This window comes from Hylobates moloch, unplaced genomic scaffold (genome assembly GCF_009828535.3).
Source record: "Hylobates moloch isolate HMO894 unplaced genomic scaffold, HMol_V3 SCAFFOLD_9, whole genome shotgun sequence".
Taxonomy (NCBI): Eukaryota; Metazoa; Chordata; class Mammalia; order Primates; family Hylobatidae; genus Hylobates; species Hylobates moloch.
In genome coordinates this window covers 54,615,591-54,641,397 of record NW_026652284.1, presented here as the reverse complement: position 1 = coordinate 54,641,397, position 25,807 = coordinate 54,615,591, and the positions used below count along the sequence as shown (strand labels likewise).

General features: G+C 39.1%; 1 protein-coding gene across 4 annotated transcripts in view; it reads left to right on the top strand.

Annotated features, from left to right (window-relative positions):
* Positions 1 to 24,931, top strand: part of JPH1 (junctophilin 1) — an 86,375-nt gene extending 61,444 nt beyond the window's left edge. The window contains exons 3-6 of one of the 4 annotated variants that reach the window (XM_032759869.1): positions 135 to 253; positions 14,465 to 15,111; positions 22,340 to 22,435; positions 22,886 to 24,931. In XM_032759869.1, the coding sequence (XP_032615760.1) occupies positions 135 to 253; positions 14,465 to 15,111; positions 22,340 to 22,420 (847 nt within the window). In that variant the 3' untranslated portion in view covers positions 22,421 to 22,435; positions 22,886 to 24,931. Of the gene's footprint in view, positions 1 to 134; positions 254 to 14,464; positions 15,112 to 22,339 lie in introns of all 4 variants that reach the window. The other 3 variants (XM_032759868.1, XM_032759870.2, XM_058443765.1) reach the window with 3 other exon arrangements.
* Positions 24,932 to 25,807: the final 876 nt, after the last annotated feature.

Genomic DNA, 25,807 nt, shown 5'->3' with positions numbered 1-25,807 from the left:
CTAAAATTTTTGCTTTTGTGGGTGTCGGGCCATAATCATAATTAACATTTCTTTTCCCAGATTACAATTTGCTTGTCCCTGTGTAAGTAACAAGGGGCCACCTATGCTGACTCGTCCTTTTGTGCCCTGTGTAGGACTGCACACGCCAGAGCGAAGGCCGATGCTGCCGACCAGGCCGCACTGGCCGCTCGCCAGGAGTGCGACATCGCGAGAGCTGTGGCCAGGGAGCTGTCACCTGATTTCTACCAACCAGGTAAAACAGTGCTCCTTTGATGGGTGAGGCAGGAGCACTGGCTTTGGCTTGCTTTTATTTCCTTTTCCTTTCAACATAAAGATCTGTGCTTCCTGAATCCCAGCAATCCTATTATACAAAACAAGCAGGGGCGTATGCGGTTGAGGATCCTGTATCTGAAATGCTTGGGACCAGAAGTGTTTCAGATTGCAGATTTGTTGATATTTGTCTATATTTGCGTATACATAGTGAGATTTCTTGAGCTGGGGATCCAAGTTGAAACATGAAATTCATTTATGTTTCATAGATACCTTATACACATAGGCTGGAGGTAATTTTATACAATATTTTTAATAATTTTGCACATGGAACAAAGTTTTGACTGCATTTTGACTGTGACCATCAGTCGTGGAATTTTCCACTTGTGGCATCGTGTCGGTGCCCACAATGTTTTGGATTCTGGAGCATTTCAGATTTTTGTATTAGGACTGTTCAACTTGTAGTAATAAATATCACCTGAAGTCTGAGTGTTAGCCCTGGAGATGGGTTATTCCCCAGTCTCGCCCTTCCTCCCCTCTACATATGACCAACAAAGTTTGAGCTGATAGCAGTAAACTAGACAAGAATCTAAAATATCCGATTCTAAGAAATTATTTTAGTGACAGCCACAGATTCTATAACAAATACCCCCAAATTCAGAGGCACTTTTAGTAGTAAGAGAAGAGCCAGTCAGTACTGTGACTATTTTTTTTTAACGTATCTGAACTAAAGTTCAGAGTTCAAAGGACTGTGGTTAGCAAGTATAGCAGCATACCACTTAGATTAATCTGCACAGAGTAAGAGGAAAATGCATGTCAGGATGGAAGAAATAAAAGTGACAACCTCAAAAAAATCAATCTTGGTCATCTGCCTCTCAGATGTTACAAAATAGCAATCAACAAATATTCGCAATAATTTAAATTCTTAATTCACTTTCTAGTGGTTTCCTAGCAGACTCTTTCCACCCCTCTCTATAATATACTAGTGTTTTTGTTTTGAGTTTCAAAAAGGCAATATTCACCTATTTATATATATTCTCCATTGCTTTCTAAAGAACATCTTTCTAGTGATTATTTGAGGCATCAACAGATTTCTAGGTGAAGAAACCAAAATAAATGTTTTCAATTTCTGTTAAAAGTTACATTTCTTGGTAAAGGATTTTTCCACACTGGTTTTTATTAAATCAAGCTGTATAACTAGCATCCTGTCCCTAGCCCAGCACCCTGCATGAGGTAGGTGTTCGACACACGTTTGGCTCTGGTAAGGGGTATACGCTGTCAGAACCCACAGGGTATCGCTGAGTCCTAACGAACAACGTAAGTCGAAGTGAACAAAATAGCAATATTTGTAGAAAAGCTAGAAACTTGGCTATAATCAAGGATGGAGCAATGAGAAATGACCTGGAGAATGGGGGCAGGAGGTTCCTGCAAAGAAAGAAGACAGTAAAGGCCAGGCAAAGAAGATTCGGTTTTTATAAGAGAAAGGCTGGGGAGGGACCCAGGGTGGTTGTTGAATGATAGATATCATCATCACAGAGTGACTTCTCTAAGAGTTCAAGTCCAAGGCAGCCACTGAGAAGGGTATTTTCTTTCACATGCATCTCTTTTAAACCTCTGGTTGAGATTTAAATCATTTTTTAGATATACACAATTTTTAGGAAAAGGAACCTTTCCATTTTTTGCAGCGACCTCTGGTAGGAATAAACTCTCTTCTGGCGTGAAACGAACTCATACTTCCCTGGTACCTATGTATATTGGCAAATTAGCTGTTTCAGGGCATGAGAGCTGGGAAAAGAGTTCAGCCACCCAGGAGAAATTGTTCTCTCCTCCCTAGCAGTGCTGCCATTGGAAAGAACCTGACTGATCAGGAGGCACTGGGCTTGAGTGGCTTTGAAAGCAAACAAACTTACTGTTTTCTGCAGATGGTAATTTCTCGGTTCTGTTAATTCTGTTGGGGAATGAGGTCCCTTTAGATTTCTATTAGGTGTTAGCAAGAGGTAAGTGATACGAAAGATCATCTTGGTTTCCCAGACTGAATGGTTTTAAAAGCCTTTTCTGATGTAAAAGCATTTGAGGGGAAAAAAAAATATTGTGGGAAAATGTAATGCCACCCTTTCTTAGCTAAAACAGCTTCATATAAGCAAGTTGTCCATCAGGAATGAATACATCACAGTAGCATGGATGACAGCGAGTCTATTTGAGACCAGAGCTTGTCGGGGAGGCTGCAGTCCCCTTTGACCCACAGCCAGCACTTCCTTCAGCAACTGTATAGAAAGCCTTTTCTGTCGCGGGTATTATTGATCTTTTCAAGGGAGCATAACTCATGCTCTCCACTGTGCATTCACAGGGTGAGCAAATCAGATAGACATTTTCGAAAAGGGCTTTCAAGTACTTCTAAATTAGGCCGGCCGTTTAATTTACATATCTCAGATATAAAAGTCTCCATTGTTTGGAATGCATGTGTTCGTGCATAGAAGTTGTTAACCCTGGAATAAAAGATGCCTGTCATAGCTTACATGTTGGACGCTTCCATAGCAAATTACCTATTTTCAGGAGCTGACAGTATTTTCAGATATTTTCCATCTTAACTAAATCTTATGTTCTTTAGTTTAAAACTGTATTATTCTGTTGTAGCTTGACTTTTCAATGGTCGCCATTCTAACTGGTATGAGATGGTATCTCATTGTGGTTTTGATTTGCATTTCTCTAATGAACAGTGATGATTAGCTTTTTTTCACGTGTCTTTTAGCTGCGTAAATGTCTTATGAGAAGTGTCTGTTCATATCCATGGCCCACTTGTTGATGGGGTTGTTTTTTCTTATAAGTTTGTTTGAGTGCTTTTATTATTATTATTATTATTATTATACTTTAAGTTTTAGGGTACATGTGCACAACGTGCAGGTTTGTTACATATGTATACATGTGCCATGTTGGTGTGCTGTACCCATTAACTGGTCATTTAGCATTAGGTATATCTCCTAATGCTATCCCTCCCCCGACCCCACAACAGTCCCCGGTGTGTGATGTTCCCCTTTCTGTGTCCATGTGTTCTCATTGTTCAATTCCCACCTATGAGTGACAATATGCGGTGTTTGGTTTTTTGTCCTTGTGATAGTTTGCTGAGAATGATGGTTTCCAGCTTCATCCATGTCCCTACAAAGCACATGAACTCATCATTTTTTACAGCTGCATAGTATTCCATGGTGTATATGTGCCACATTTCCTTAATCCAGTCTATCATTGTTGGACATTTGTGTTGGTTCCAAGTCTTTGCTATTGTGAATAGTGCCTCAATAAACATACATGTGCATATGTCTTTATAGCAGCATGATTTATAATCCTTTGGGTATATACCCAGTAATGGGATGGCTGGGTCAAATGGTATTTCTAGTTCTAGATCCCTGAGGAATCGCCACACTGACTTCCACAATGGTTGAACTAGTTTACAGTCCCACCAACAGTGAAAAAGTGTTCCTATTTCTCCACATCCTCTCCAGCACCTGCTGTTTCCTGACTTGTTAATGATCACCATTCTAACTGGTGTGAGATGGCATCTCATTGTGGTTTTGATTTGCATTTCTCTGATGGCCAGTGATGATGAGCATTTTTTCCTCTGTTTTTTGGCTACATAAATGTCTTCTTTGAGAAGTGTCTGTTCATATCTTTTGCCTACTTTTTGATGGGGTTGTTTGTTTTTTTCTTGTAAATTCGTTTGAGTTCATTGTAGATTCTGGATATTAGCCCTTTGTCAGATGAGTAGGTTGCAAAAATTTTCTCCTGTTCTGTAGGTTGCCTGTTCACTCTGATGGTAGTTTCTTTTGCTGTGCAGAAGCTCTTTAGTTTACTTAGATCCCATTTGTCAATTTTGGCTTTTGTTGCCCTTGGTTTTGGTGTTTTAGACATGAAGTCCTTGCCCATGCCTATGTCCTGAATGGTATTGCCTAGGTTTTCTTCTAGGTTTTTTATGGTTTTAGGTCTAACATTTAAGTCTTTAATCCATCTTGAATTAATTTTTGTATAAGGTGTAAGGAAGGGATCCAGTTTCAGCTTTCTACATATGGCGAGCCAATTTTCCCAGCACCATTTATTAAATAGGGAATCCTTTCCCCATTGCTTGTTTTTGTCAGGTTTGTCAAAGATCAGATAGTTGTAGATATGCGGCATTATTTCTGAGGGCTCTGGTCTGTTCCATTGGTCTATATGTCTGTTTTGGTACCAGTACCATGCTGTTTTGGTTACGGTAGCCGTGTAGTATAGTTTGAAGTCAGGTAGCGTGATGCCTCCAGCTTTGTTCTTTTGGCTTAGGATTGACTTGGCAATGCAGACTCTTTTTTGGTTCCATATGAACTTTAGTTTTTTCCAATTCTGTGAAGAAAGTCATTGGTAGCTTGATGGGGATGGCATTGAATCTATAAATTACCTTGGGCAGTATGGCCATTTTCACAATATTGATTCTTCCTACCCATGAGCATGGAATGTTCTTCCATTTGTTTGTATCCTCTTTTATTTTGTTGAGCAGTGGTTTGTAGTTCTCCTTGAAGAGGTCCTTCACATCCCTTGTAAGTTGGATTCCTAGGTATTTTGTTCTCTTTGAAGCAATTGTGAATGGGAGTTCACTCATGATTTGGCTCTCTGTTTGTTTGTTATTGTTGTATAAGAATGCCTGTGATTTTTGCACATTGATTTTTTTTATCCTGAGACTTTGCTGAAGTTCTTTATCAGCTTAAGGAGATTTTGGGCTGAGACGATGGGGTTTTCTAGATATACAATCATATCATCTGCAAACAGGGACAATTTGACTTCCTCTTTTCCTAATTGAATACCATTTATTTCCTTCTCCTGCCTGATTGCCCTGGCCAGAACTTCCAACACTATGTCAAATAGGAGTGGTGAGAGAGGGCATCCCTGTCTTGTGCCAGTTTTCAAAGGGAATGCTCCCAGTTTTTGTCCATTCAGTATGATATTGGCCGTGGGTTTGTCATAGATAGCTCTTATTATTTTGAGATACGTCCCATCAATACCTAATTTATTGAGAGTTTTTAGCATGAATGGTTGTTGAATTTTGTCAAAGGCCTTTTCTGCATCTATTGAGATAACCATGTGGTTTTTGTCTTTGGTTCTGTTTATGTAATGGATTACGTTTATTGATTTGCGTATGTTGAACCAGCCTTGCATCCCAGGAATGAAGCCCACTCGATCATGGTGGGTAAGCTTTTTGATATGTTGCTGGATTCGGTTTGCCAGTATTTTATTGAGGATTTTTCCATCAGTGTTCATCAAGGATATTGGTCTAAAATTCTCTTTTTTTGTTGTGTCTCTGCCAGGCTTTGGTATCAGGATGATGCTGGCCTCATAAAATGAGTTAGAGAGGATTCCCACTTTTTCTATTTATTGGAATAATTTCAGAAGGAATGGTACCAGCTCCTCCTTATACCTCTGGTAGAATTCGGCTGTGAATCCATCTGGTCCTGGACTTTTTTTGGTTGGTAAGCTATTAATTATTGCCTCAATTTCAGAGCCTGTTATTGGTCTATTCAGAGATTCAACTTCTTCCTGGTTTAGTCTTGGGAGAGTGTATGTGTCAAGGAATTTATCCGTTTCTTCTAGATTTTCTAGTTTATTTGTGTAGAGGTGTTTATAGTATTCTCTGATGGTAGTTTGTATTTCTGTGGGATTGGTGGTGATATCCCCTTTGTCATTTTTTATTGCATCTATTTGATTCTTCTCTTTTCTTCTTTATTAGTTTGCTAGCAGTCTATCAATTTTGTTGATCTTTTCAAAAAACCACTTCCTGGATTCATTGATTTTTTGAAGGGTTTTTTGTGTCTCTATTTCCTTCAGTTCTGCTCTGATCTTAGTTATTTGTTGCCTTCTGCTAGCTTTTGAATGTGTTTGCTCTTGCTTCTCTAGGTCTTTTAATTGTGATGTTAGGGTGTCAATTTTAGATCTTTCCTGCTTTCCCTTGTGGGCATTTTGTGCTACAAATTTCCCTCTACACACTGCTTTAAATGTGTCCCAGAGATTCTGGTATGTTGTGTCTTTGTTCTCGTTGGTTTCAAAGAACATCTTTATTTCTGCCTTCATTTCATTATGTACCCAGTAGTCATTTAGGAGCAGGTTGTTCAGTTTCCATGTAGTTGAGCGGTTTTGAGTGAGTTTCTGAATCCTGTGTTCTAGTTTGATTACACTGTGGTCTGAGAGACAGTTTGTTATAATTTCTGTTCTTTTACATTTGCTGAAGAGTGCTTTACTTCCAACTATGTGGTCAATTTTGGAATAGGTGTGGTGTGGTGCTGAAAAGAATGTATATTCTGTTGATTTGGGGTGGAGAGTTCTGTAGATGTCTATTAGGTCCACTTGGTGCAGAGCTCACTTCAATTCCTGGATATCCTTGTTAACTTTCTGTCTCGTTGATCTGTCTAATGTTGACAGTGGGGTGTTAAAGTCTCCCATTATTATTGTGTGGAAGTCTTAAGTCTCTTTGTAGGTCACTGAGGACTTGCTTTATGAAGCTGGGTGCTCCTGTATTGGGTGCATATATATTTAGGATAGTTAGTTCTTGTTGAATTGATCCCTTTACCATTATGTAATGGCCTTCTTTGTCTCTTTTGATCTTTGTTGGCTTAAAGTCTGTTTTATGTGAGACTAGGATCGCAACCCCTGCCTTTTTTGTTTTCCATTTGCTTGGTAGATCTTCCTCCATCCTTTTATTTTGAGCCTGTGTGTGTCTGCACGTGAGATGGGTTTCCTGAATACAGCACACTGATGGGTCTTGACTCTTTATCCAGTTTGCCAGTCTGTGCCTTTTAATTGGAGCATTTAGCCCATTTACATTTAAGGTTAGTATTGTTATGTGTCAATTTGGTCCTGTCATTATGATGTTAGCTGGTTATTTTGCTCGTTAGTTGATGCAGTTTCTTCCTAGCCTTGAGTTCTTTGTAGATTTTGGATATTAGCGCTTCGTCAGATGAGTAGATTGCAAAAATTTTCTCCCATTCTGTAGGTTGCCTGTTCACTCTGATGGTAGTTTCTTTTGCTGTGCAGAAGCTCTTTAGTTTAATTAGATCCTATTTGTCAATTTTGGCTTTTGTTGCCATTGCTTTTGGTGTTTTAGACATGAAGTCCTTGCCCATGCCTATGTCCTGAATGGTATTGCCTAGGTTTTCTTCTAGGGTTTTTACGGTTTTAGGTCTAATCTTTAAGTCTTTAATCCATCTTGAATTAATTTTTGTATAAGGTGTAAGGAAGGGGTCCAGTTTCAGCTTTCTACATATGGCTAGCCAGTTTTTCCAGCACCATTTATTAAATAGGGAATCCTTTCCCCATTGCTTGTTTTTGTCAGGTTTGTCAAAGATCAGATAGTTGTAGATGTGTGGCATTATTTCTAAGGGCTCTGTTCTGTTCCATTGGTCTATTTGTCTGTTTTGGTACCAGTACCATGCTGTTTTGGTTACTGTAGCCTTGTAATATAGTTTGAAGTCAGGTAGCGTGATGCCTCCAGCTTTGTTCTTTTGACTTAGGATTGACTTGGCAATGTGGGGTCTTTTTTGGTTCCATATGAACTTTAAAGTAGTTTTTTCCAATTCTGTGAAGAAAGTCATTGGTAGCTTGATGGGGATGGCATTGAATCTATAAAAAAAAAAGTGTATTATTCTACAATTCAGTTAGAAACTAAGGAAAAAACATAGCCTCTTGATTATAAAAGCGAGAAGTAGAAAAAAAGGTTGCTAGTAGATTATATGTAGATTAATCAAAAAATTTTAAAATAAAATAATAACTTTTGTCATTAAAGAAAAAAAAACATAGCCATGTTGGATGGCTTTCTCCCCCAAAGGGTTAAGCTCTAATAAACCGAAAGCATACAAATGGATGTTTGTGGATGTATATATAGATAATTGTGTACATACACAGAAACCTAAATTGCCATTAGTGGGAGTGACACAGTGAGTCATCCCCCAAGAACTTAGAAGATTGCCCTCTGTGAGTTCAACTTGAAAATGAGTCCCTGAAACTACACAAAGGTAGATCAGGTGATCCTAAGTAATAGGATGGCTTTAAGAACCACAGGGTTTCCTTGTAACCTGATTGGGTTATAAAAACATCTAAAGAAAAATTGGTCACCCAAGGAAGTATAGAAAAAAGAGAGTCACAGGGGCAAAAATTGGCAGTGTTCATCCCAACCCTGTCCAGAGGGGGAGAGGCCTGAGCCAGAACCTTGGAAGACTGCTCTCACTTTGGCAAGGACGTTTCTATTATGGGGAAGGATGCAGGGAACTATGGCCGTGGCGTACGACTTTACTGGCAAGATCACCCTGACTCAGGAAATGGATGTATCAGGCTAGCCCAGCTTGATGCCATTACATATTTGATTCAGCTCATGCTTCTTGTTCTGATTCCATGTTCACCAGTAACTTTCTAATTTTGGTTGAGCTTCCCATGGAGTTCTGCCAACAAAGAGAGCATGTACTGGTAGTATCAGCATGAGTCCCCTGACCTATGTGACATTTACATTGCTCATTGTAAACTAGTAAATTGGCCTTCTAGGATTTTACGTCAGTCTGGTGAGCTTTGGTAATGTGAGTCTGCCCCAAGGGATGGCTCTGCTTCAAAGTGCTGGTAAAATCAGGTTTCTATGCCAGCAAGGGTGACATAGGCTTTAGAGCAAGAGTGTCCAATCTTTTGGCTTCCCTGAGCCACATAGGAAGAAGAAGAATTGTCTTGGGCCACACATAAAATGCACTAACACTAATGATAGCTGAGGAGCCAAAACAAAATCACAAAAAAAAATCTCATAATGTTTTAAGAAAAGTTTATGAATTTGTGTTGGGCCACAGGTTGCACAAGCTTGCTTTAGAGGGTAACCACTGAGGAAGCAGGGGGGACTGGGGCCGTGCCCCTTCCTGGGAAGGAAGATTGGGAGACTAGATTTGTGGCTCTTTCTCCCACTGTTTCAGTTTCTTTTTAGGCTGGGCACAGTGGCTCATGCCTGTAATCCCAGCACTCTGGGAGGCCAAAGCAGGCAGATCACGTGAGGCCAGGAGTTCACAACCAGCCTGACCAACATGGTGAAACCCCGTCTCCACTACAAATACAAAAATTAGGTGGGCCTGGTAGTACATGCCTGTAATCCCAGCTACTTGGGAGGCTGAGGCATGAGAATCATTTGAACCCGAGAGGCGGAGGTTGCAGTGAGCCAGGATGGTGCCACTTACTCCAGCCTGGGTGACAGAGCGAGACTCCAACTCAAAAAAAAAAAAAAAAAAATTCCTTTTAGTGGAGATATTCATTTTGTTTTTAATTTCAAGTGATATTAAGTAGCATGTAAAATTTTTGTATTTATTGATGGAGGCAGGGGCTGAGCATGAGTTAAAGAAATTAAAACACTGCCCTGGAATGTGGTAAATTTAGTATTTGGAGCCGTCTTGGGAGAGAGCCAGCCTGCTTCTCTGGGTATCATCCCCAACAAGCTTTGTCTTTGCATGTTTAAGCATAAATGTGCTCATACACACAGTGCATCGATTATTTAGAGTGAAGTCTTTAGCACAGGTTATTATGGACCAGTGTTAACTAAGCTTGCATTTCTGGTATCAATTAGAAGACTTCAGAAATCAAAGCATAGCTCCATTACATAATTGTCTAGGCCTATCATTAATATGTCATGGATTTGGTTAAGAAAAGAGAAGCATCCTGGAATAGATGACTTCTAAGCTCACCTTCCAAACCCAAAATTCTGAATAAATCTTTTCATTAAAAAGGGAAACTGAATAATCCACTAGTTGACATGAAATTAATAATTCATGAGTTTGCTGGTTACTCATACCACGTATTCATTCCAGTACATTCAGTTTCACAAATGGGTATTGAGTGCCAGCCAAGTGCAGGGTACTAGAAAGGATGTCCCACAGTTTGCAGACCAGAGCACTATAGCTGTGGTCACAGAAATTGCAGGATTGTTATAGATGGGACTGTGAAGTCCTATAGGAAAGGTGTGTTCTTTCTATATCGAACACAAAAAGTGATCCTGCTACCAGTTACACAATTTTTTTAGACTCTTTCAATCTGGTCCTCTTTTCACTGATTGTCAGTCTCCACAGAAAATGTCTAATTTCTACTTAATGACTACTGCTGTTGCTACAAAACATTTGATATTGGCACTACCCTCATAGACATTTGTTTTGGGGAATCTTTATGGTGCTTCTGCCCATAAAGGCGCTTCTGCCCACCGAGGCTCACCTCCGAAGAACTAGCTGGATACCCTGCTGCCACCATCTGCCATATCTGTTCAGAGCCTTCGTGCCAACTGTAACGAGTAACCTTTGAGTGCTGGTGGATGGCATGCTGAATGTTGTTTCTTTTTTCACATTGTGTGGCAGCCATATCCGTGAGCGGGTGACCTGTATCTGACTTCTTCCCAATATGAGTCTCCAGGGGGAGAAAATCCTTTGGGATTCATAGATACTGTCTATAAAAACAGTTAAAAATGCTGACTGCAACAACTATCAACATTTGTCATAATTTCCCTCCCCGGCAATATTCTGACTAGTCTTTTTAATGAACCGCTGCATCTCATCAACTTTATGTTGCTGGCTCTGCAATGCTGACACACATTTACTACACAGAACAAGTAGCAGGCACAACATGTGCCGTCCAGGAAAAACTTCTGTCTTCTGCATTATGTTAAACGTCTTGTTTTAAAAGCATTTAATCTTCCTCTGGAAAATCTAACTGTATATCCTCATTTAGTTGGCTAGGCCTTGTATGACTGTGCCACATTGGAACCATTTCCAACGGGATGTAGTCATGTAAGGCTGGTGCTATGTCCACCTCTACTCAACATACTGCTTGCATGCTGTCAAATGCCTATAACCCAGTGCGTTAGAATCACTCAGATCATTTGTTAAACATTAATATTTCTAGGCTTCAATTCATACTTATTAAAATCTCTGGCCATAACACCTCAGATGCTGTGATAGGCAGCAAGCATAGGCACCCCTGCTTAGGAGTGCATTTTTTCTCTTACCCAGGTATTTTTTGAATGCATAATAAAGCTAGGAATTTTTTTAATGTGAAAGTTGATGCTAAAATTTACTTCCACCGTTCTAGTAAATTCTTTGAGCTCAACAGATTTTGAGTATCATCAGAAGCCCTGTAGATCAATTTGAGGGAGTATACCTAAACTCATCTTAGCAGAGTGGGCATGAGTAATCATGTAAGACATGCCTTTCTTACTACATTTAGGACAAGAAAACTGTGTCCAAAGAGGTGACACATCAGATTTCTAAAGGTTAAAGATGTGATTAGACCAGTATTTGAGAGTTGATAAATATCATAAGAAATACTTTCAATGGAATCCAAAATTTAGCTTCATAAGTTCATTAATACAAATTATTCCAATGACCAAATCAGTCTCACCTTGGTCTATCCACCTATACTGATGGTACTGAAGGTCACTAGGATATATCCTAATGTTTTTAATGTATATATTGATAAGTTATAGTTGTATATATTTGTGAAGTACAAAGTGATGTTACAGTTTCTTAATACAATATGGAATGATTAAATCAAGCTAATTAACCTATTTATCACCTCAAAAAAAATGACTTTTTTTGTGATGAGGGCATCACAGAGATTTAAATCCTAAATTTGTAAGCTACAATCTCATGGTCTTACATCTTCTAAGTGAAATGCATGGACTTTGTGACAGCTTCATTTCTCAGGGCGCAGTGACTCTTTACCTTTTCCCTCCAACTTTGAGAATGTGTAACGAAAAATGTTTGCCAGAGTCTATTTTTTCACTCTTTTCTGTGTATTTAAGTTAAACATTAGCTTTTAATGTGCCTTAATCTTAGTAGATATTGGCAATTTTTCTGTGCAAAAAATAACTTGCATTTGTCTTTAGATCAAAGATGTTAAAAGCACTTTGTATTTTATGTAATTGTTTCAGCATTAAGTGGCTTAAATTAAAAGTCCGTTGGCTCCAAGGCACTTGACTATTTTAATTATCTTTGCACAGTACATCCACTGCCATACCTAGATGGGTATTTTAGTAATGCTATGAAGTTGAATATCAGTAAAGCACAAATAAAACCAACTGTAGTGAAATTTTGGGTAGAGAAGTGAGGGAAAAGTATGTAAACATCACACTGCATCAAGATGTATTAGAGAATATACTTTATCACAGAAGAAGAGGGGTTTTGTTAAAATATGCCTGCAGTTGAATCACGAGGGGCTTCTGCATGACAGACTAGTATCAATGACCTGATGAGTTTTAAAGAGCAGGGACAGTTCAGCTGATGAAAGACATAACTTTTTTGTGCTCATGCTGCCCTTTTTCCCTTTAATGCTATGTCCAGACACACAGCACCAAGAAAGAATTCAGAAACAGAAGGACATCACCTTTTGAATGCTTGCAGTTGCCCCTTTTCGTCATTCAAAATAACTTTCACTGGCCTAAGAATTAACACTGCCATTTTTGATGGAGGAATTAAAAGAAAATTGTCAGTTTTGTAAAGGGGGAGCTTACACAGTTTAGAAAGGAAGTCTCAATTGTCGATGTGCGATCTTGACAGATTTGGGAAACTTGAATCCTCAGGAGTGGATGTATCTTCTAGAAGGTGGAAACTGTGATAATACTATTATGTTTTGTGCCCTGAGTATAACTTGCGATAGTGGGTGCTCAGGAATTCTTGTTTCTGGCTTTAAAATATTATGTGTTGCATTATGTTTTTTTCTTAAAAGATAATGGGAGCTATGTGATTTTTTTTTCAGCTGCTGTAGCTGTTTCCATTTCAGTAAAATGGGGATAATAACACCTACTCCCTAAGATTTTGGTGAGGCTTTAAATTTTGGAAAATTCCTTGTATAATTAAATAGCAGCCTCATTACAATAACTTATTACTCAGACCACCATGGGAAGAGCAATTAAAAGTATAAGTGTGCAGTATGTAGTTTCACAATTAAGGATAATTGCTGTTCAGCCCCTCTGTAAATCTTTTAGTGAGTTAGTGAGTTTGTCTGGGGTGAAGGGTTGGGGGTAGAAGGCAGGAAGGAACATGAACAGATGCAGTGCTGTGGAACTGACAGGAGCCTGTCAACTCTCTATAAGCATGTCGGTGGGGACAGTGTCTTCCATATATACTCAAGAGACATTGTCAGCTTCTGCCCATTTGTGAGGAAGAGGGTCAATTGCACTGCATGTGACCTTGACCTCACCTTATGAGGCGAAAAGTGGCAGATGGGTGGAGTGGTAGCCAAAGTACGCACATGACTTACTGAGAGCTGAAGGCCCTAGAAGTCTAAGGTCTCTGTCTCAGCCCAGAGATGCCCCTTTCCAGACCACAGCCTCCTCGAGTTCCCAGGGTCTGGACATCTTGTGGCACACACTCTGTTTCTTTATAGCTCACTCCCCATAAAATAACAATGCAGCAGGGCCACTTTTTTTTTTTTTTCATTTTTTCCTCCTCTGTTAGAGGAATCTTTTTTAATGAAAATTTGTTCCCATTTATAAAAAATAACAAGATTTTTATAAACAATCCTGAGGTATATAAAAAAGGGAAAAAAAAATCTTGAAGCTACAGAACCAGAGACAACTGCCTTGTCTTGACTTTGATACCTGCAAAACACTGCATGTGCAAATCCGTGTTTTCCATAGCTGTGAATGGACTACATAGAAGTGACTTTGTGTCGTGCAACCTAAGCCTCAGAAGTTGTTTCAAACTAGGAAGTTTTAATGCATGTTTGATGACAGATCATTAAAAATATGTTATCTATAGGTTCTGCTCTTGCAGTATACTTTATTAAATTTTCAGACGCTTACAGTAGTCACCTTACTTCCTTGTACAAGTATATACTTTCGGTGTCTTAGTTACACCACATAATTTGAATAAACAGATTAATTATGATATTGCGACCAATGTTCCATCAACATGAATTTCGCCTCTGTATTCTGCAAGTAGGCAGAAAGACTGCAATTATCAGGGAAGCCAGAACTGTTTAGATTCTGTATTATCTTAAAAGCAGCCTTTCCATAATAAGTAAACTTTTCCCCTAGAGAATGAAATATGTGCTTAGTCAAAGCCTTATGAATATATTATTTTTGAAAGAGAAAAGGTTAATCTGATTTAGCAAAATATATGTATATATATATATATATATACCTCCTTTCTTTTTTTCTTTTTTTCTTTTTTTTGGCCAGGCCCTGATTATGTCAAACAGAGATTTCAGGAAGGTGTAGATGCTAAAGAAAATCCAGAAGAGAAGGTACCAGAAAAGCCACCTACACCAAAGGAGTCTCCTCATTTTTATCGCAAAGGCACGACACCCCCAAGATCTCCTGAGGCAAGTCCCAAACACAGCCACTCTCCTACTTCCTCCCCAAAGCCCCTGAAGAAGCAAAACCCCAGCTCAGGGGCGAGACTCAACCAAGACAAAAGGAGTGTGGCTGATGAGCAGGTGACGGCCATTGTCAATAAGCCCTTGATGTCAAAGGCTCCCACGAAGGAGGCAGGAGCGGTTGTGCCCCAGTCCAAGTACTCTGGCCGCCACCACATCCCCAACCCCAGTAACGGGGAGCTGCATTCTCAGTATCACGGCTACTACGTGAAGCTGAACGCCCCCCAGCACCCTCCAGTAGATGTGGAGGACGGCGATGGATCCAGCCAGTCTTCCTCAGCACTGGTGCACAAGCCATCCGCTAACAAGTGGAGTCCCTCCAAATCTGTGACAAAACCAGTTGCCAAAGAAAGCAAAGCTGAGCCAAAAGCTAAGAAGTCTGAACTTGCTATACCAAAGAATCCAGCAAGCAACGATTCATGCCCTGCTTTGGAAAAAGAAGCCAATTCAGTAAGTACTGCAAGTAGCATTTTCTCTTTCTTTCTTCCCTTTGTTTATTTCAGCGAGCTGTGTGGGGTGACTGTGCATCTTGATCACAGCCAGGCTAACCAAGGTTCTAGAAGCACAGGGTTGTTTAGAGCAGCACATAACACATTTGTAGCTTGAGACAGCAAAGAGCTCTCTGGGCAGAAATTCCCCCCACCACCCCTATGTTCACCCAGCCCCACTTTAGATGTAATTCAGGTAGGTAAGACCTGACCAGCTTAGCACAGCATCTTAGCACATTTTAGCAAGGCTTTAACAGCGTGTCTTGGTGAGCTTCCTGATAGCATGCTCCCTGATTGCTGGAAAGGAATCATGACCCCTGACAAGGGCCAGCGGCTCTCAGAGCTCTAGGAAAAGGGCACCACCAAGTTCTTAGCCCTCCTGTTTTCACCACAGCGGTCAGCATCTTTACACAAAAGAACATCTCCTCTAGCCGTTGTGAATTCTTCTCGTACATACCTAGTTTGGACTTTAATTAGCCAGGCTTTGCAGCTAGAACATTTTTCTTTCCCAAAAGAGAACTGAAAATTTCCAACAGTTCAAGAGAATTTCTTTGGTCTTCTGTCTTTTCAAAGTGTGAGAACTCTTACAATTTCAGTTTTCTGGTAGATGCCGGTTATTAGTATCAATTAGTCTTAAGCATTTAAGATATTTATTTATTATTCAGCCAGAAAAGCTCTGTGTTATTGAAAAATCTTTATACCTTCTTTCAAAGGAGATTTTTTGGATAATGTATAGAATTAGTATTTTATCAAATGCTGTAGTATTTATAAAATCTGAAGATAATTATTGATTAAAAAATGACCTCTTGACCTGGTCACATCCCTTTAGAACAGAGGTGTTGAATGTTACACACCTAGTATTCACTAGTAATTATAGAGACATATTTGCATAATGGTGCAGATTAATATCTTGGCCAACAAGAATATAATACAGCCATCAGTTTCTTATTTTTGCCTGTTTGATTTACTCACAGGATTAAACAATAAAAATTCCTCTGTTAACTTATGCTTAAAATTTCTTAAGTGTGTTTATTTTGCTAATATCTATAAAACACTGGTTCTCTTCTTTTTTCAAAATTTCAAACTTTTTAATTAGCTAAACATGAATTATTCAGATTAACTGGACCAACTTCCAAGAGTCCACCTGAATGGAGAAAAATTGTTTTCAAAACAGACTAACCTTAAGATTCTGACTCTTCAGTAAGCATTCATTTTAAAGATTTTAAACCTTAATATGTCAGTATCCTGACATTACAACTATAATAATCACTATTGAATTTGTTAAATGTAATAGTTTACTTCTCATTTGACTTTCAGCATGTTTATCCCCAGGTTAATAAGGCCTCGTATATATCAGTATTAGTTTGCCCGATTTACACTGGGAAAAATTCAAACAAGGCAAGGCCATATCTTCTATACCTTCGGGTACCCATTTGTGGGCTTTAGTTGACTTCTAGATCTCTACAAGGGGAAGCATATGCCCCAGTGTCCTATACATTAGGCTGTGATAGGGGAAAAAAAAGTTGAATTACCCAGCTCTTAGCTGAAAGAGTCTCTCTGTAAAACAGTAGTATACATATGTTTGGTAAATTCACAGCCTCCTCATTTAGAAAAAACATCTGTTTTACTTATTTGCGGAATTCTCAGATTCTTGGAGTTAAATAAGCATCCTCGATCTCAGTAGTTGGTCCTTAGGGTGCCCCTCTACACCCCAAGGGGGAAGGGAGGCCCCAGCAGCTCGGCAGCCACCCTGAGCTTTAGCCTGCCTCTACAAAATTGCCTGCCTCTACAAGATCGACTTGACACCTTCATGCGAAGATTCTAACAATTAACATTGTCTTCCTAATAGTAACAGAAAGCTGCCTTCCCCACTCCTCAGAGTTAGGAAGTGGCACAGTCATCATAAATGTTGTCAGTGGATGACCTTTAAGACAATGGAGTACTACATAGTTTTGAGAGAAAGACACTGTATAAGTTAGACATTCGTGAATAATTTTAAAATTCACAGAATTGAACTCTGTTGCCAGACTTCCTCGGTTCACATACCAGCTCTGTTGCTTACCAGCTGTGTGACACTGGACAGTTTCTTAACTGCTCTGTGCCTCAGTTTCCTCATCTGTACCTATCACAGGGTTGTTGTGAAGATTAAATGAGTCAATACTTTAAAAGTTCTTAGCATAGTGCCTAGTGCAGAATAAATGCTCAAAAAACTTTGGCTATTATGATGTTTGTTTCAACCAATGCTAACTGAAGCATCAACAGTTCAGAAATATTCAAGTAGATCTGATCCATCCTCAGGATCACCCTGGCTATTGATCTCCTAGAAATACAGAAAATCTCCTGGGACACAGAGTAACACAGGAAATTAGTTAACTCGAGTATGAGAGGTAAGAGAAGGGAGGCTGTGGCATTGATTACTTTCTTGAGGAAAATCTTCCTCAAGAAACCTCTGTGACCCCTGTGGGCAATGGTTGCGTATGGACTCATGTCGTAGGGGCATGCATTCAATGTGATCCTGAAATTTTTGTAGGGTTTTGCAACATGACAACTCTGGTAGGGTCAGAAGAGGCATCTTTAGCCTCTTACCATCAAGTAGACAAGAGGGGAATTTTCCAATTAGGTATCTCAGCCCATTCTGAAAAATGACTACACTTTTTTCTCAGCCATTCCTGTGATTTGCATCCAAGTTTGTTTTGAGGTTTATCTAATCTTTCTTTTGAATTTGTGTAAGATTTAAAGCGTCCCCATCAAATCGGGTTTGAACCTCACCCCCAAAAGAGGTAAATATATGTAATTAAACTTTGCTATTAATACTTAATTAAACTTTGCTCTTCTCATGTGTTTCTAACTAGAGAAGCTTTAATTTCACATAAACCATAATAACTCTTCTAGCAGAAAATGCCTTACAGTTTTAAATATGAGTGACAATCTCTTAAAGGAAAAAAAAAGATTAATTTTTTGAGTTAGGATTTCTTTCTGTATTTTGATTTCCTGTTTTTTATTTTCTTACTGCCTGAAAATTTCTTCCAATCAAGACTTACCCTGTGCCCTGCTACAGCTTCTTGTATTACACCTGTCCCAGTCAGTCTTGAAAAGCAAGACAGATTTTTTTTTCATTTTGCTATTTTAAGCTACAACTGGCCACCACAGTCGTATTTATGGGACTTTACCTTAAAGGTTTTCACCCTGTATCCTGTGCCTAGGTATATAAAGAACGCAGAGTCCAGGGCTTGGTATCTGCCACTGAACAGAGCATCCCGGATTTTTATTTTTCCCCTGGTTGCTGTTTGAACCTTTCATGTCTAATTTTCCCTCATCTTCACTGAGTCGCCTTTAAAAATAGCTTTCTAAGTGGAGCCACCCTGGTAGGATAAATATATATGTGTGTGTATATTAGAACATATACAGGAGAAATATGTGTGTGTGCAAAAGAAAAAAATATATATGTATGTATTTTTCATTTTGGATAAAGCACTCATTCACTATTCATTGAATCTGGATTGCCAGTACAGTGATATGTGGGCTAAAAACTGGAGAAAAGATAGTAATCTAAATTCAAACCAAGAGAATATACAAATTCAAAATACTCACTAATTCAAAGGGGTTAGATAAATTCACAGAATCTTATAAGGATTTATGAAATGGGAGTTCAGGTTCAGGCACACCTTGGACTTTAGAAGTTGGCTTCATGGAAGGCACGTTCTCTGCTATTTCACTTTCCTGGGTCCACTGTAAGACACCGAAGTCTATGTTGTATTGTTCTCACCAGGTGTATTTTTCCTCACCTTTCATATCACTAAATTGCCTTTTGAAAATTATACAATAAACCCAGTAGCCCAGAATAGTTGAAATGATCCAAAATTCTCAAAACATTCGTGAACAAAATCTAATCCAAGTGTGTAGTAGTACAGGTGGAACATCCAGAATGCTCCAACATCTGGTCATGATGTGAAGTGAAAGAAGCCAGGCACAGAAAGACAAACTTTGCATGTTCTCACTTATTTGTGGGAGCTAAAAATTAAAGCGATCAAACTCATGGAGATGGAGAGTAGAAGGATGGTTACCAGAGGCTGGATGGAAAGTGAAGACGTAGGGGAGAAGGGGGATGGTTAATGGATACAAAAAAAAAAAATAGAACAAATAAGATCTAGTATTTGATAGCACAACAGGGTGACTGTAGTTAACAATAATTTAATTGTACCTCTTAAAATAACTAAAAGAGAACTGGGCACGGTAGCCCACACCTGTAATCCCAACACTTTGGGAGGCTGAGGCGGATGGATCACTTGAGGTCAGGAGTTCAGGACCAGCCTGGCCAACATGGTGAAACCCCGTCTCTACTAAAAATACAAAAATTAGCTGGGCATCGTAGTGAACGCCTGTAGTCCCAGCTACTCGGGAGGCTGAGGCAGGAGACTCACTTGAAGCCAGGAGGCAGAGGTTACGGTGAGCCAAGATCGTGCCACTGCACTCCAGCCTGGGCAACAGAGCAAGACTCCACCTCAAAAAATAAAATAACTAAAAGAGTATAATTGGATTGTTTGGAACACAAAGAATAAATGCTTTAGGTGATGGATACCTCATTACCCTAATGTGATTATTACACATTGTATGCTGGTATCAAAATATCATATATACACCCAGTATGTACCCACAAAAATTTAAAATGTTTTAATCTCCAAAATCTGAAACTTTTCGAGCACCAACATAATGCTCAAAGGAAATTCTCATTGCAGCATTTTAGAATTGTGTGTTCGCGATGTTCAACCCATACATCGGAAAAAAATCTGAAACCCCAAACACTTAGGGTCCCAAGCATTTCAGATAAGGGATGCTTAGCCTGTAATAGCATTTCCTTAATCTCTGTGCTCAGTTGTGGCATTGAAAGATCGTCTGCACTATTTTCTGAGTTATAAGAGTTTCCTGCATTATTTCTATGCTCTAAATTAACCATAATTGAGGAGTTGCACAGGTTAGGACTCTCCTATTAATTTAGAATAGAACTATTCTAAAAGAGCAGTTGGTCGTTATCACAATTTGATGTTTTTCTGATACTGTGGAAATTATAGGATACAGAGGAAAATGTCATTTTAAAGAACTGAATGGGAAATTGCCTTTAAACTAAGCCCTGCATCTTTAATAGACATATAGAGAAAAGAGCATGGAGCTCTGAAGTGACCAGACTAAAGCTTAATTCGAGTTCTAATTTCTTCAGACTGGCTGAGGAAACTTGAGCAAGACAGCTGTCCTCTTAAGCTCTGTAAAATTGAACTAATAATCACTTGTGAAGAATAAACAAAAAAAAAAATCAGAGATGCTTAACCCACTGCCCAGCATTATAAAAACCTGCGATAAATGTTTATTTTCCTCCCATTTACTTGGGGTTTAGGAACTGATGCTTTTCTTCTGCCTAATAGTCCCCACTTAAAGGGGACTCATGTTTACTTCCTCTCCCTCCCCCATTTTACTAATCACCCTGTTTGTTCTTCATTTAATTCAGTGATTTAATCTGTTTTGCTTAACAACCCACATTTGGGTCACGCACTGTGGTTCACACCTGGAATCCCAACACTTTGGGAGGCCAAGGTGGCAGGATCGCTTGAGGTCAGGAAGTTGAGACCAGCCTGGGCAACATATTGAGACCTCATCTCTACAAAAAATACAAAAATTAGCCGGGTTTAGTGGCATGCACTGTTGGTCTCAGCTACTCAGAAAGCTGAAGTGGTAGGATAGCCTGAACCTGGGAGGTCAAGGCTGCGATGAGCTAAGATCACACCACTGCATTCCAGTCTGGGTGACAGAGCAAGAGCCTGTCTCAAAACAAAACAACCCACATCCACGGCACTTGGAAATGTGCTGGAAGATAGTAGAGTCTCATTAAATATTAGTTGCCTGAATGAATTGGGCAATGTCATGTGTCCGTGCACGGGGTACATAGCAGTGAATAAGACAAGGCCCCTGCTACTGTGGAGCTCAAGAGTCTTGTGGGGGAAAATAGCAGTTAAACAACAAAGGACAATCAAGTGTGAAATGCCTTGTGATAGAGAAAGAGCAGGGCACTCTGACCTCTACCACGGAGATGTGGGCTCAGTCAGGGAAAGAGACCTTCTTGAGTAAATGATGTGTGACCCAAACCCTAGACCCGAATTGATTAGTGCTTGACCAATGACAGCTCCAATCTCCCTTATTCAGGTACCCCACACCCAAAAAACATCAATACTTTTGAGGCCTCTATAACATTGTTTCAGTGTAGTCTTACCCAATATCCAAATGGAGTACCACTGTTTCCTCATCTGTAAAATGAGGACAGTAAAACTACCTACCTCATAAAGCCAGTTTAGAATACTTTTAATGCTATATAAGAATTAGACATTATTTTAACAGTAAATACCACAATCATATCTTTGTAATAAAGGTGGCTTCTTCATGGAGCAGATCTGAAAAGATGGGTTATATGAGGTTGGTTTGTTTAAACAAGTAAAAATTTGGGGCCCTTGGACAACTATCTGGTATTTATTATAATGATATTTATCAAAATAGGATCCCGTGGTTTGTAAAATATAACTTGATTTCTGGAATGTTGTGGTCGTGATTAGAGAAATTTGAAAAGCTAGGCCTGTAAGATAACTTCTGAAAGTATCCAACTTCTCACTTACAGCTTTTACTTAACGGAAAGGGTGGTGTCCAAACAGAGGACCAGGGAAAAAGAAAGAGGTAGAGAACCTCGTTTTGAGTTTTCCCTGAATTGTTCCTTGGAGGTGGCTTTGTCCTACAGATTTTGCTCTCATGTTCTAACTGCCCTGAGGAGGAAGCAGCTCTTCCTCATCTGAACTGCATTCTAACAACAAATGCACCTCTAACTCCCAGCCGTTCGTAGGCCCTGTTACGGTGAGCTGTGTCTCAGCACACGCTGTTGTCCATTGTTTTGAGGTGAATGAAGTGGATCAGTTGTTTAAAACGTTTTTAAACTAATTCAAGCCTGGATTCATTTTTAAGTGAAGGTTCTGAAATGTCTGCATCTAAACATAGCATTGCCGTTTTTAGTCTACACCTTTCGGAACTGCTGTCATCTTTTATGCCTTATTTACTGCAGTCATGTTAACTTTCTAATTTCTAAAGTAATTGGCTTTGGTAATATCTTGATATTAACATGGAGAAGTTACAGTTATTTTGTTCTCTTTCATTTTCAGGGCCCTAATTCAATCATGATTGTCCTTGTCATGCTGTTGAATATCGGGTTGGCCATTCTTTTTGTTCACTTTCTAACTTGATTGGAATTAGGAAAGGTAAGAATCGCCTTAATTTCTATCTAAAATCATAGTAAATAACATTCTTTTCTCATATTCAAATTTGCTATTTTTTTAACAATGACGTATTGTCCTTCACTTTAATTTTGGCTATGCCTGAATGTGATTCAACATAGTTACTTAATGCTATAACTGTTTTGACCCTTCAGTGAAGTCCTGACAACTAGTGGTGTGTTAGCCCACAGTTCTCTGCAGTGGTGCCGTCAGCCCTTTAAATGGCCCACCCCAGGCAGACTCAGACACAGGGAAGGAGGCTTGGAATTAGGATGGGATCGCGAGAGAGATGAAACTTGGAAAATTCAGCCAGAGGACCTGTTCGGTTCCCCTGGGAGTGCTTTGTGGCTTTGGGGTCCTCTGGGAGCTGAAGCGCACAGCCATGTTGGAGAGCAAAACTTAATAATAATTCTTTTTTAAAATCTGCTGAAGCAGCCCCATCCGGCGAAGTTCTTGGCATTGGCTACTCCATCTGTCCTAGCAGAGTGTGACTAAACTGGAAACGTATGGAGCTGCATTTTTTTTTTTTTTCTGATGGAAGTCAACAGCTGCCTTACTATTTTACCATCTGACGTTTTTAGTAGGGAGCTGGGGAAACGACTGCCCGAGGAATGCGGTCGGAGGATTGTGTTGCTGTGGACGTGGTTCCAACATTCACTCCTATCTCATTAGAAGAAATAGGTAGCAGCATCACTCACCAGTCTTATGCCATGACCTGCTGCTTTAACATCTCCTGGAATGTTCTGGGAGAGAACGTTCCGTTTGCTTGTGCACGACTCTGTTCATTTTTGCTGTTTATTTAAATATGATGTATAGTCATCTACCACCTGCGGTCCTGGCCGGACGAAACACATGTGTTGCATCTCAAGGAAAAGAAACAACAAAATGCTAGTGAAAATGTGCTTATTTTGATAGCAATATACCATCTTTTATGTCATTTATTCTTCCTATACTTGTAAAAGGTTATTTATCTTTAAAATTTAGCAATTTGAAGATACTATGCCTTCCTAAGAACTAATTTAATTTTAAATATTTTTAACATTACTGAGGTGAATTATTTATGCACTTAGGAAGTGCTAAATTTTAAAAGCTGAAACACAACAGAATTCTAAGAAGTATAGTCCAAACGTTGCATGGATTGCAGTAATCAGTGTTTAAAGGATTCAGTTTCTTTGCTGACGTACTTTACAACCAAATAAAATCTTGTCAGTGGCTCTGTTAATTCCCATGAAAGTTAAGCAAGATGCTATTAATAAACTGCTCTGCTCTTTCTTGTTTTCTTTTTCCAACTTAAATTTCTGTTGAATACATTCAGGTAGAACATAAAGCCTTGTTCGATCACTGCCTCTCAGTTTTCTGCCTTTCCTGTTTTTCAAAGTTGTTTTGTAATTTCATTTCACATTTTAAAGGCTTAGACATTTTTATTTTAAATATGTGTCTTTTACAGTCTTTTGTCATTCTGACATTTCTGGATTTTTGCTGTTTTATAATTTACCCTTTATTACTCAGAAGCATGCTTACTTAGAGAAACTAAATGGTCTTTATAAAAGTAATTACTTAAAAAGAAATCAGGGGAAGAAAGGTATCTATCTAATCTATTAAATCTTTATAAAACATTACATTGCAGAGGGGGAGCTACTCCTAAATATTTTCATGATTTGCATGGTTTAATCAGATTTTTTTTTTTTTTTTTTTTACCATATTAGCTACCTTTTCAATGCAGAAGAGACAGTTCACACAATTCCCTGGTTAGCACAGATGTGGACTGAGTGCTTTGTCACCTGCAGGGTAGTAACCCAGTGATGTTTCTTACAGAAGCACAATATGTTGAAAATCCTGGGTGTGACCAATATGGAATAAAGAAGAAGGCAGAAAGAGAGCACATGAAAAATTTCAACTTGTATATTCATTTTTTACATTTTGCTTTGACTTTTAAATTTAGGGAGTCCATTTTTACCTGAGAACAAACGTTTAAAGTTCCTGCGTCACTCTCAGTACTCTCACTGCCCCTCCCAAACCCTATAGCTCCTTACGCTGGGAAAACTGGTTTTTTAAAAAAAAAATAATATTTAATCTTATTGTTTATTTAAAATGTGTAATGCTTTGGAAATAATGGGTAACAGATAGCGAGAGGATATGTTTATAAAGTGAGCATGTTGGTCCCATTTATAAATATATGTATGATTTATAAGCTTTTTTAAAACAAAGCTCAAATTGTTGGTATTTTTCTAAAATGTGCACAGCTGTATTTTACATGAAGGCTCTTTCTAATGGGTTGTTATACTGTACTCAACATTTTGGACAGCACATGAAGTCTGCCAATGTACTTAATAAAACATGACTTTGTTTATTTAAAGTTTCTTGCTGTGAAAAAGAACTCCCTACCTGTGAGTTCCTTTATTTATAATTCTTGAAACCAAAATGTATAATGTACAGTTTTCACAACTGTATCTGCTCTAATAAAAAAAGTTGGTTATTAATAAAGTCGGAGTGTGTTTTCTTTGTGAGTAAATTACTGTCTTGAGTTATGTGGAATGCTTTGGTGGTGGTGTTGAAAGAGATCTGCTGAAAAATTAACAGCAGAAATAGAAGGAAAAAATGCTCAAAGAAGCCATGTGCCAGCAGGTAGTTATACTGCTCCACCAATTGGTTTCTTTCATTCTGGGCCTTTCAAATAATTTTGCAAAATAAGGTTCATTGCTCTGCCTAATGCCTTCATTAATTGGATTAGTGCCTTATCCAGAGTTTAAAGACTGCTCTTATTTTTAAAGAAAACTTGAAGTAAATCTCCTTCCTACATGGGCACTTTTCAATTAATTAGAATTTTTTTACCATTGTGCCCCAAATAAATTAATATGTTGCTATGACCCCTGCTGCTTAGGTGCACTCCTGGAAGGTTAAGCACAACATGGGTTGAATAAACCTGCCACCACCGGGACTTCCAGCCACTGTGCTCCCTTTGAAGCCATCCAAGGTGCCAGCCTAAGCTGCTGGCTCGACACGTAGGCAAGCCACCTGTGCACTACGATAAAAGGACCATCTCCAAAACAGCTTACCAGGGAGCTGCCATGGTGCTTTTAAATTCCCAAATTCATCACACCTGTTGAGGGCTAAGATGTTGGAGCCCCTCATATAAATAATGCACAGAGTTATCGCCTGTAGGGCTAAACAGATTACTCAACTTCAGTAATTAGTATCCTAGCAAATCCTAAAGGAAGAGAACACAGAACAGACTTTTGAAGCAGGGAAGGGAAGCACAAGGTGCTAGAGAGATTATTGATTCCAGATTCGTGTCCAAGCCACACATTTTGAGCGCTGATGCCAAAGCTAGGGTGAAGCTTGTGTGGTTGGGAAGTC